Source organism: Anguilla rostrata, chromosome 4 (genome assembly GCF_018555375.3).
Source record: "Anguilla rostrata isolate EN2019 chromosome 4, ASM1855537v3, whole genome shotgun sequence".
Taxonomy (NCBI): Eukaryota; Metazoa; Chordata; class Actinopteri; order Anguilliformes; family Anguillidae; genus Anguilla; species Anguilla rostrata.
The window spans coordinates 12,324,936-12,336,578 of record NC_057936.1 but is presented as its reverse complement, the minus strand read 5'-3'; the positions used below and the strand labels follow the sequence as shown (position 1 = coordinate 12,336,578).

General features: G+C 39.7%; 2 protein-coding genes and 3 non-coding genes across 7 annotated transcripts; 3 read left to right on the top strand and 2 right to left on the bottom strand.

Moving 5' to 3' along the window:
- Positions 1 to 238: 238 nt before the first annotated feature.
- trnai-aau (transfer RNA isoleucine (anticodon AAU)) lies at positions 239 to 312 on the bottom strand. The gene has a single exon. It is a non-coding gene; the product is annotated as a tRNA-Ile (tRNA).
- Positions 313 to 419: 107 nt separating this feature from the next.
- Positions 420 to 491, top strand: trnap-ugg (transfer RNA proline (anticodon UGG)). Its single transcript has one exon. It is a non-coding gene; the product is annotated as a tRNA-Pro (tRNA).
- A 295-nt stretch (positions 492 to 786) lies between these two features.
- On the top strand, positions 787 to 858 carry trnag-ucc (transfer RNA glycine (anticodon UCC)). The gene has a single exon. It is a non-coding gene; the product is annotated as a tRNA-Gly (tRNA).
- Positions 859 to 2,604: 1,746 nt separating this feature from the next.
- fpgt (fucose-1-phosphate guanylyltransferase) lies at positions 2,605 to 5,568 on the bottom strand. Its single transcript, XM_064330680.1, has 4 exons — positions 5,379 to 5,568; positions 4,909 to 5,076; positions 4,731 to 4,823; positions 2,605 to 4,289 (listed from the first exon to the last, which is right to left on the bottom strand). Exons 1-4 carry the CDS (start codon positions 5,491 to 5,493, stop codon positions 2,887 to 2,889), a joined length of 1,779 nt encoding a protein of 592 aa, XP_064186750.1. The 5' UTR covers positions 5,494 to 5,568; the 3' UTR covers positions 2,605 to 2,886.
- Positions 5,569 to 6,360: 792 nt separating this feature from the next.
- Positions 6,361 to 11,395, top strand: btf3l4 (basic transcription factor 3-like 4). Of its 3 annotated transcripts, none has more exons than XM_064330697.1 (6): positions 6,361 to 6,516; positions 7,250 to 7,307; positions 7,950 to 8,063; positions 10,219 to 10,423; positions 10,869 to 10,928; positions 11,008 to 11,395. In XM_064330697.1, the coding sequence occupies exons 2-6, from the start codon at positions 7,254 to 7,256 to the stop codon at positions 11,052 to 11,054; spliced, it is 480 nt and encodes a 159-aa protein (XP_064186767.1). In that variant the 5' UTR covers positions 6,361 to 6,516; positions 7,250 to 7,253; the 3' UTR covers positions 11,055 to 11,395. The 3 variants fall into 3 exon arrangements, with proteins under 3 accessions (XP_064186767.1, XP_064186766.1, XP_064186768.1); XM_064330696.1 differs by having other exon boundaries at positions 6,396 to 6,550; XM_064330698.1 differs by having other exon boundaries at positions 6,411 to 6,551; positions 7,226 to 7,307.
- The last annotated feature ends 248 nt before the right edge of the window (positions 11,396 to 11,643 follow it).

Here is an 11,643-nt window from a genome sequence, read left to right as displayed (position 1 = left end):
CTGTAACTCAGTAAAATGTTTGAAACTGTTGGAGGTTCTGTTTACATTTTGGTTCAATGTAGTTTAAAGGCCAACGATCGACAGCTTTCAGAATGCTCTCTTATGGAAACTTTGCGGATTGGAAGCTCAGCCCAAAGTCTACTATTGGGACTGGGGGATGATACAGAGTATTTGTGACCATGCCCTCTCTTGGGCTCTGTCAACACACGTATTACTATAGCAACCCAAAATTAGTAAGTGGCCCGTACGGGGATCGAACCCGCGACCTTGGCGTTATTAGCACCACGCTCTAACCAACTGAGCTAACCGGCCACGATACCACAGAGATCGTAAGTTACAACACTCGAAGAATAACTTAACACGTTTTTTTATTGCTATGTTTACATTAAGAATGTAAGGCTTGAAAACGTACTTCGAATGGCTCGTTGGTCTAGGGGTATGATTCTCGCTTTGGGTGCGAGAGGTCCCGGGTTCAAATCCCGGACGAGCCCAGTATTTTCACGTCAATCCTATTTGTCAACAAGTTCAATAAATTGGGACGTTCTGGCGCAATTCGCAAATTAAACGCAGTACAGTTTCCGTAGAGCGCCGGCACTCTTGGGAGCAACAAAGTACTGATTAATTCTAACTAAATTATTCACTCAGACCTCCCAATCCGATCTACTTTTTGAAATAGTTTAAAATACATTGAAACACTGCAGACCTCCTAATCCGAACGTCGGAAAAGGAAAAAAACGTCGTTTATTTTTAACGTGAGAAACAAGAGCAACATAGTCGTTAACACTTGCGTTGGTGGTATAGTGGTGAGCATAGCTGCCTTCCAAGCAGTTGACCCGGGTTCGATTCCCGGCCAACGCAGCCAACTTTTGCACAAGGAAAGTGCAAAATTTGTTAAAAAAAAGTTTCAGCCCATAATTTCAATGCAACAAAGTGAATTACTCATTTCAATAAACCACAATTATCGGAACTTCTGAGCTCCTCACTCCCCATTCACTGACCACATGCTATAAACATGTTGAACCAGGTTGTCACAGACATGATTAAACTGTAGCCTAGTATAGTATACTTTAGTATAGTTATGAACAAGTGTTCATAGGTTATGAAACACCCAGCAACGTGTTTAAACAATATGACCTACATTTCTAATGGGTCATTGCCTGTGGGGATGCTCTGAATTACTGTCAGCATACTGTTTCTGGTTCTTGGCGTCTTATATTCTTGTTGTGTCTGCGTTGATCATTCAGACTGACTGCCTGATGACCGACTTGAGTTGTAATCTACAGCCTAGCGCTAAACAGTTGATGTGATGAAAAATTTCATGCTACATCCTTGGCCCGTTTGTTGTGACTGAATTATTTTGTTGGTATGCGCAGATCTAACGCTTCGTGCTTCTCAGATTGGAAAATTTTTGAACACAAGAGGGTGCCATGAGCGAGGCTTTGACCAACACCCACACACATCAAACAAAATTGTGCTCTTCATAAACTGAAGCAGGTATCCTCATCACCGTGGATGTTCCTTAGTCCCGACAAGTAACCCACACAAGAACCCTGTCATCCTACAATGCTTCGCCCTCGCCCCTCAAGTTCTCAATGACCAAACAAAACTCACAGACATTCATGTGGCACAACTACTTGCCTCTCCGAGATCCTCCTATGTCAGTGGAAACAGGATGAAGGGTGCTGGAGCATTCAGCAGCTTAGAACAAATGCAGGCTCAGGAACTCACCCCATCTCACGTGAGACAGTCCGATTCAGTATCTATAAAAAACACCTGAAATTTCACATGTTCGGGCCTGTTACTCTCCGCATGGATTTCAACCCGTCCTCTCATTTCCTATGTAGTCTACAGTGACCCATCCCGATATGAAGACTTGCTACTAGACCTAGTTTTAAGTAAATGCTTCATTTAATCTAAATATTACTCGTAATAATTCTAATCTTGAAAGGCTATAAAAACACAGTTACTCGGTTAGCTTTCGATTTATTCTATTATTTTTCATATATGGCCTGAGAAAACTAAAACTTAAGACTTGATGTCAAGAACACCATTTTAATTGCAGGGATTCTTCAAAAATATATATATATTTTGGATGATTACTTCCCTGCCCTCTCCCCCACCTGATGAAACCTGACCCACCCATCTGTTTATTTTTTCTTGTATCTGTACTAAGCTAATGTTATTATGTTAAAACAACTATAATGAATATATCTAGTTAGCTTGTTAGCCATGTTTTTGACATAATCCACTTAATAACACTTGTTCTTTATTAATGAGGGTCGGTAAAGCCATTTGGGCTATTTCAGACTTCTGACTTATGTGCAAGCCAACAAAAAAAAACTTCCATGTCTGTGAATTTTTTTCTCAATTTTAATAAAATAGTCATATTCCATTATTTTCCTACACTTTCCGCATTGAACAAAGATTATCTTTAAAGCAAGGGAAGGGAACTTCACTTTTGGAAGTTTTCAGGTACAGTGCAATTGGAAGTCATTAATTTCCTATGGAATCTGTACAGTGCAGTGTGGGGAATTTTGTATCACTTGAGGGCTCCAGATAGCAGTGGGTTTTTCCAATGTTTGCGGACACTACAACTGCAATTCATTAATTTCAATGAGGTTTAATGAGGTTCAGATAGGTTTATCCATAAAAATCTGAAACAAGACGCCCATGTCCAAGATACATTGAAGCTCTTTCAGCTTATTGTGCCTCTCACATAAAATATCTTGCACCCCTCCACTTGATTGAGCAACTTCAAATATCCAGAAATCAGTTAATTAAAAATCATAACAAAAACTGATCAGATATATAACTGTTTCAAAACGATTCACCTGAACAAATACCTTTGACCATTTTTACATGATTTTTAAGTGAAGACAAGCGCATTTAATTGCATCCTGATTTTTTCTGACATATATCATCGAACAGCTTGTTCCGAAATTTTAGCATCTCCTCCAAATTCTTACACTGTAATATCTCTTGCAGAGACAGAAATTTGAGGTCTTTGGGACATTTGAAACTGGAAGTGTTGTACACAGAGGACATCATCTCTAGTGAAATTGTGAATGAACTTCTTTGGTCAGAGCACAATGGGAATAGTCTGGCATTCCATAAACTGAGGCTGGAACTGACATCAGTGAACTTCAGGCTTTCAGCACCCAAGCCCCACCGGTCCAGACATTTGACCAGGCTGGTTCCGAAGAGCTGCAGTTTGTTCAAGTCTGAGAGGGATGTTACACTTCGCTTAAGGTTGTCCTCTATTCCAAGCATTACGGTCACAAAGCCGGTCGTGCCATCCACATTCACACTGAGCGAGTGCATGAAGACACCAGAGGGTAAACACTGGCCATCGTCTATCCAGCAACTACTAATTATGGAGCGCCGGCCTATAGTCACGCGGCTGCCGATCCTCGAATACTCAATAACTGTCCCGGGCCCTACGGTACAACTAGGGTGCAGGATGCTGTGCATGACACACACTTCTGCTTTTCCCGATGCCTCACATGGACAGATGCTAAAAGCATCTGGAATTAAACCAAGTTCAGCCCTGAGATCTTGATCTTCGGTGAAATGAAAGAGGTATTCCTGAGTGGTTCCCACGTGATAGAATTTCGAGTTATTGAGAAGAATGACGTTGAGAGGTGTTCCTTTGAGCCAGCTGAATATCTTCTGTCGAACTTCCACAAGGCTGCTTTCCTCCTTTGTAACATTCATAGTGTTTTTAGTGTATGATGAAGTGGCCCCAGGGCCTAATGCTTGCAGAAAGTCCCCATACGCATCAATCTCACAACTAAGAGGCCCAATGTCTTTCAGCAAATTAAGCAATTCTGTCCCTGTGGCACAGTCAAAATAGTATGTGCTGTCAGTGTAGACAAATTCAGAATTTCCCACAGAAGAACCCTTACACACTGCACCTCTTTCATGCATATTGCTGATGCTTGGTTTGTGCAGAAAACAGTTGCAGGAGCGGTACTCAATCTCACAGACTTGGGATTCTTCCTCTGGCTCCAAAACAAACACCCCATGAGTTGTACCAACAGAGATGGGGGAAGGGTGGGCAAGAGCAGTGAAACCAGGCTTGTCAAATACAATGTGTTCTGTGTTGCTGATACTGTAAAGCTCAATGTCGTCAGCGCAAGTCACCAGGACACCTGGCTTCATATGCAATGGGAAGTCGATGTACATGGCCAGTTTGAGCTCCAGCATCTGGTATATTGGGTTGCCAACAGGAAGTGCAGTGAAAATCTTCCCAAGAGCACTGGCGTTTGGTAGCCGCTGACTGTATCCTCCTTTTACATTGAAAAAAAAAAAAAACCAAAACACAAACAAATATTTTTACTTATCAAAGCTAATCAAAAGTTGAGTCAAAACTTACATTAAACTGAGGTCCTGATTCACTGCAGTCGCTAAAGATCCCATGATGATATTAAAATGAGTTAAATTCTCAAAAAACTGTGATTCTACATCTGGCCATGCAATCAATCCATTACATCTGATTGTGTAACTGTCCTTTGCATTTCCCACTCACTTTGCTTTTCAGGCTATTACTGCAACTGCAAGTTCAGTTTTAAGTTGACCTATCTAGTGAAACAAAACAAGATGACTAAATATCTAACATGCAATGTATACTCCCAAAAGTATTATCTATAGTTTCTTTTTTGTGTGTTTTATTTCCGGTTCTGAAACAAGCATGAAAACACAACTGTACAATTCAATGCTGAATAACATACCTGCATGAATCATAATGACTTTGAATCCACGTAACTTCTGTCCGTATTTCTCTTCTAAACGTTTCAAGGAATACAGCGTAGATCCTCCATTGCCTGAAAATTGCGATATCAACAAACCAATTGATCACTATTCTTCCTTCCATGGACTGTACACAGTGACAGACAGATAAGAACTTACCTATTTTAGGTCCCGGAGGATCTGCAAATACATGATAAGGAATGCCCAACGGCAGTTCATTCCTCCTATGTTTCTCCGAAATCTGAAGCTCGTATGCTTCTTTTTGCTCTTCATCAGCCGCTGTGATAACGACAAGATCCCAAAATTCTCCAGTTCGCACATCTCTACCTACACGGACAGGACAGGACAGAACATACAGCTTTGACTTAATTTCGTTAGTTCATATTGTGTAGCTACAACGACCAGCAGGGCGCCTGAGCCGACATAAATACAATCGTAAAAAAAATTATGCAGTTCTACTATCTAATATTAATCGACTGACCTGTATATCCAGTTCAATGAAGCCACCATACTACGATAACCGTAAACAGTGCACTTAGCCAAAACTCAAGCAAAACTACGTTAGCTAATGTCCGTTGTAAAAATAAATAGACATTTTAACTCAGCTGCTACGTAGATAAGAGTGTTACCTCTTAAATGATCAAACTTTTTCAGTTTTTCCCTGGTTGATTCTTGCAAATTAATAATATTATCGACAGTTCTTCCTTGTTCGTCCATTACTGTTCGGATAACATTACGCACCATAGAGCATACATAAGACTGGGTCGGTAAAGGCGGGGCCAGACGCTACAGCCTAGGAAGTAACAAGAAGGTCCGCACTGCAGCCTGTGGCCACACTCTTTCTAGCAGTATAGTGTAATGAATCTGTTGGAGAGTGATAAAATGATTGTAAATAAAAAAATTAAAAATAAAAAAAAAACCTTAACAGCTCCATCCCGGCGTAGCCTACGATAGCTAAGGGTACTGCGTATTTCAGTGATACATACTTGTTTAATACCTTCACTAACACAACGGTTTCTGATTTGTGTACTTTGGCGACTCCTTGTGGTAATGCTACGTATGTCCGTGTTGTCATCTTGTACTTTTACCCATTCAGATTGTTTTCTGTGTTGTTGCCTTGTTCTTTTATACAATCGGGTTATTTTCGTTTGTGTCTGCAAGTGACGGTGAAATCTGTACAGCACCATTCGCACCAAATCATACCCAGGGACACAGAATGAAAGCAACACGGACCAAACAAACATTTTCGCCGTGATGGTATCCCAAAGCAGGATTACTGAGCTAGCTGGGTAGCTGCAGTGAGAAAAAAAAAAGCAGAACACTCGAATCTGGGACATGAACAAAAGTAAAAAGGTCTCTTCCACAGTTTTACTCAGTACAGTTATGCAGCTAACTCAGTAATCCTACTTTGTTCAGAATATTCGAATGGGGCCAAAACCATTAAGCACCACTTGCTACTTTACTATTAATATGGATTTGGGTTGTCAGAGCATGCAATCTGCTCTGTGGACACCGATCTATTGATTTGAAAACTATAGTGTTCAAATTATCTCCGCATAATTTCCTCAAACATCTTTGCAGCTGATCATTGACAGAAGAACATGTATGTAACAGCAACACTGACCAAGTTCACATGGTCACGTGGGTCCCTGACGCACAGTTCCGTAGTAGCTCCAGTCCGCCATCTTTCGTCGCCGCGTGTGTCAGCGTTTGTCTGTGGAACTGGTCCATTGAAGAACTATTCGGCTAGCTCTTGTCAACCTTCAGGTAATACAGCTGGCCAGCTTGGTTCAGAATCCAGGTATTGGCAACCCGTAAAACCTTTAAGAAAAGTATTTAATACTGTACATATTTAGCATATTTTGTTCACTCATATTAGAGGACAAGCTAAGATTATCAAACTATATATACAAATGCAACTGTATAAAAAATTAGCTAGCTGTACTAGCAAGCTAACTAGCCAGTGATGGGCCTTATTTTGAGCTAGCACGTCAATTGTTGGCAAATCGGAGTAACGTTATATTAATTAGCTTACTAGCTGACGTTAACGGGTAACTTGCTGACTTTTTAACTAACTTAGTCAGCAAGCTTGTGATAATGTCAAGCGAAATGCTTTGGCGATTGTTCACTGACCAGCTGAGTGGCTATCGAAAGCTAACAAGCTGTATAATCCAAGTTGGAAGTTGCATATAAACTGATGTACTTCCTCACAGGCGGTATTTGTGTGTCCCTCTGTGCGCGCTTTTCCTAAACTTGCAAGCCAAGTCAATTAGCGTTAGAAGCTGGCTTATTTATGGTCACATTAACGGTTGGCTCGCAAATAACCAAATTCAACTGGTTATTAAAACCATTCAATTTGCTTGCTACTTGAGCCAGCTTGTGTGTAACGTTAACCGTATGTAATCGATGGACCGTGGGAAAGTCCTTTTTGTATGTCCAGTAACCTTTAATTAGTACACCCCTCCCGTTTAACACGAATTCTGATTTCTTTTTCGAACAGCAACATGAACCAAGAAAAATTGGCCAAACTTCAGGCTCAGGTCCGAATAGGAGGGAAGGTATGTGTATTTATATTGTTGTCTTTAAAAAGATCATTATTAAGCATTACTTCAGCATGATATAGGCCTACCAGTTTAATGCTGCAGAAATCGACTTAGTGTAAGTTACTTTAGCAGTATATCAGCAGCCCAAAACAAGCCCCATGCAATTATAACCTTACTTTTAATGCACTGTCCTTTTCTGGCATCATTAATGTCATTTGCATGTAGATGAGTTCTGCTGTTTGGTTCTGTCTGCTGAAGATGCTCTTCCTTTTCATTGGCTGCATGGCTGCATCCCCATCAACCTTCCTTTTATGGATATTGCTGTGGTACATTTAGCTGCATAACGTGGTTCTAAATCTGATGCCAAAAATACTGACAAAAACCTTAAAATGTGCAAAATAAGTTTTTTTGTTATTTTTGTTATTGTACAACATCCATAATTATGATCTCATGGCACTTGGTTGGATTATGTGCCTTCCTATCCATTACACAGTTTGGGTGGAGGAGTTCTGTCTTTGAAGTTGGTGAATGACACGCATTTTGGCAGATTGAATACATTTCTGTTAGGAGTTTCCTGCCCTTTAGATAGTTGTTTGTGCTTGCACACTTGCATGTTTTCATCCTCTTGTATGGCTTTAACACTTGTTTCTTCTTCAGGGGACAGCGCGTCGAAAGAAGAAGGTGGTGCACAGAACAGCAACGGCCGATGACAAAAAACTTCAGAGTTCGTTAAAGAAATTGGCTGTGAATAATATTGCTGGTATTGAGGAGGTAAGTGGCTTCTATGTTGATCTGCAGATTCACACATGGCTGTGAACTTGTGGTTTAATATATAAAGGTTTTTGAATGCATAATACTAGTAAGTGTTCATATATTCATCTGTGCATTTGGTGAAATACATAATTCTTTGTTGATAAGCTGTAGTAACTTCTAACTGCTACACTGGGTAAAATTATGATACTTGTGTGACAGCCACTATGTTGACAGCCACTGCGGTGGAGGAACACTGGAAGAAAGGGCTTAGGAAAAGCAGTGCAAGGGCTTGACAGGAATATCACCACCTCCATTCGAACTTAACCATTCACTTTCTTGCATTACTGGATTTTCTGTCAGGGCAGTGGAAGGTATGTTCTAACCAACATTTCTTGGAAAAAAAACCTAATTTAAATCTTATTTCTTTTTTTTGTGTTTGAAACCAGCTTTATTAGCTTGCTTTTCCAAGAACTAAACCATTAGGTGCATAGCTAGTTTACTTTATATTGTTAAAGTGATTGCATAATGTCATTTACACAACATTGTGTGCATTTATGAGATTTCACAAAGATTGTGCACTTGTTTTCAATTGTTCTTTTAAGTCCTTCCAAAATGAACAGTTTCATCTCAAAAAGTCATAAAATGTAGTGAAATCCCAGCATCTTAAAGTTATGAAAAACATTAATAGGAAAGATTTTATGGTGAAATTGAATCTTTAATGCACTGGCTTGGCTACCACCAACCCAATGCAATGTCAGCATGTGAATTTAGCTAAAACTGATTAACTTGCTTGTGTTTACATTAAGCCACCACCACGTAATTGGTGACTGATTTTTCTGCAGGTGTGTCTGCACAGACACTAAATATTTTGAATTGATCTCAAACAGTAGCTATTTCCTCTCTTCGATTCCATCGTTAATTACCCACTTTCATGTGAATTTCACTTTCGCAACAGTATAATTCTTTTTCTATCATATTTATCCATACAGCATCGAGAGAGCTTTGAAAATATAAATCTTATTTGAGATGGAACTATGCATGTATTGCAATGTGCCTGCCAACGTGGACCTCATGGTAACAGAAAATGGGTATCCTGAACCTGCCACAGTTTTGACTGTCAAGTCAATTGAAATGTTAACATTTTTTTTCAGTATTCTGTTTTTCAACTCATGTAGTGTTAGAAAGGTGGTTGCATTTATGAAGTTTAAAGGAGTGGCTTGCCAATTTTTACGCAATTGATTTTCAACTTGCCTATAATGTTGTTGATCGATTTTCAAACGCTTTTGTCCATATTTACATTATTTTGAGAGATATACGCTAACATTAGCTGCTGGAGTCAAAACCATTGAGAGCTGATTGAAAACATTCAACATACTCCAAAACACATGATGATATTCCCTGAAAAACTCCATCACTGGCCATACCGCCAAGTAACAGCTTGGTGGGGAATGCCCAATACCAATGCAGCACTGAGAGTTATAGAAATAACCACAATGACCACATATTTTCTGCCCTTAAGAACATAAACTTCTGTACCTTCATGTAATGATACAGACTACAGATACAACTTCACATGTCCACACAATAAAGCCCCAAACTTGGCTTATTTTTCCTGGCGATTTTGTCATTGTCACAAATGCTCCAGTCCTTGGCTTTTTTGTACTTTGTTTTTATTGAGATTACAATTTTATTATGCCAAAAGATTTTACTTTACATTTTCATACCAGGCACTACTTTCATTATAATTGGGGGACTGATATCCTGTTTGTGTGGAACTCTCCTGTCTCAACAGGAAGCCTACCAAAGAGGTACAATGCAGCATTCTTAAAATAGGGGCAATGACCTTATTGTATGGATTAAATATATGTTGTTTTATGAGTTGTTCTGGAATTTGTTGAGGGATGTTTTTGTACATTTTGGAGTATGTTAAATGTCCCCTATCTGCTGTCATTTAATTTGCTCTGAAGAAAGAAATGGCACAAAGCAGTTGAAACATGCACGTGAAAACTGTTGGGACTGTGGGTAGGTATGACTACCTACCCATAAATTCTGATCTACTCCTTCAACGGCCTAGCACTCTGCGGCCTAGCAAAAGCCGTTCTCGTGTTGAGTGAAAGAATACTTGTCAGGGCTTGCGTCGAAGCTCGTTCTGATCTCACCGCCTTCCTCACAGGTGAACATGATTAAAGATGACGGGACAGTGATTCACTTCAACAATCCCAAGGTGCAGGCCTCGCTGTCTGCCAACACCTTCGCCATCACGGGCCACGCCGAGACCAAGCAGCTCACGGAGATGCTTCCTGGAATCCTCAGCCAGCTCGGTGCCGACAGCCTCAGTAGCTTGCGCAAGCTGGCGGAGCAGAGATACCCTCGGCAAGGTGGGTATTTCACCAGTGCTTTCAGACACAGCCCACGCACTGGATTAACTGAATGACTACTTAAGTTTTAAAAGCTGAATGTGGCTTGTGAAACATTGCCTTTTCGGCATTAAGTTATAGGTGACAACCACCTACTTATCTGTAGAATTTTTCCCCTTTGCATTTAAAATGGGGAATCTCAGATTGCAGTTGTAAGCCTGTCCCATTGCTGCAACTTCAGTCCATTCATGAGGGTTCATCTGAAATGTGCACATCCAGCTAAAGATCTCTAAATATCTAAAACCATTCAGTGTGACAAATTCATATACTTTTTCATGGTACTGTATTTACAAATAAATATACATGTATGAATAGTCACGCAACATCTATGTGAAGTACTTGCCATCTTTGCTAACAAGGGTTGTTTTGGGACAGTGCATAAATTCTATTTTTCTTTTTATTGTAGTGCTTGACAATAAGGCACCAAAAGCAGAAGATATCGATGAGGAAGATGATGATGTCCCAGGTACTAATGCTTCAATTTGAGTCAGTCATTTGCAATTGGAATTAAAGAATTATTTGTTAACGTTCTTCTTTAACTTTAGATCTTGTAGAGAACTTTGACGAGGCATCGAAAAATGAAGCGAACTGAAGTTTCCTTGGAGATGAAGGATACCTCCAAAGATGGGGACTGCAATCAAGAAAGGAGCTTGTGTCAGTGTTTTAACTTTAGAAAACTAGCCTCATATTTGACACCAACCAACCAATCAGGGACTGCTGTATCATAACTGGTTGTCTCCATCGGGACTTTCCAATCAAACAGAATGATGCACTTAAATCGGAAAATCTTTAAACTATACACAACGGTTCAATAATTGTCTTCAAATGGTCAGTTTTGCCTTTGATTGCAGTTAAGAGGAATGAATGGTAGTCTTATTTAAGTTTTTTTGTTTGTTTATGCAGTAAAAAAATAAAATGAATTAACCTCTTCTATATTGTGATGTGGTTACTGGAAATGGTTAGGATGTCTTGTTATCTTTCGATCGATATTTTTGTTCTCCGGATGAAGTCAAACAATTGGTGCAATCTGGGTCTGCATGAGTTGTACATTGAAATTGATTTCTGTTTGTAATCATCATTTTCCATATGCAATGCACCCCCAAAAATGTGTGAATTTGGATAATGTTTCTAAATGTATTTTCCTGTTAAAATTTGTTTAAATGTAGCTGTTAGAAGTTGAG

What these genes read in the sequence shown, in the direction of transcription:
- fpgt (XM_064330680.1), bottom strand. Translation starts at nt 5,493, where the DNA reads ATGGTGCGTAATGTTATCCGAACAGTAATGGACGAACAAGGAAGAACT. An exon ending in AAAGTTTGATCATTTAAGAG is followed by an intron (nt 5,077 to 5,378) that starts GTAACACTCTTA and finishes CTGTCCGTGTAG; the next exon opens with GTAGAGATGTGCGAACTGGA. An exon ending in AGTCATTATGATTCATGCAG is followed by an intron (nt 4,290 to 4,730) that starts GTATGTTATTCA and finishes TCAATGTAAAAG; the next exon opens with GAGGATACAGTCAGCGGCTA.
- btf3l4 (XM_064330697.1), top strand. Translation starts at nt 7,254, where the DNA reads ATGAACCAAGAAAAATTGGCCAAACTTCAGGCTCAGGTCCGAATAGGA. An exon ending in AGGTCCGAATAGGAGGGAAG is followed by an intron (nt 7,308 to 7,949) that starts GTATGTGTATTT and finishes TTTCTTCTTCAG; the next exon opens with GGGACAGCGCGTCGAAAGAA. An exon ending in GCAGAGATACCCTCGGCAAG is followed by an intron (nt 10,424 to 10,868) that starts GTGGGTATTTCA and finishes TTTTTATTGTAG; the next exon opens with TGCTTGACAATAAGGCACCA.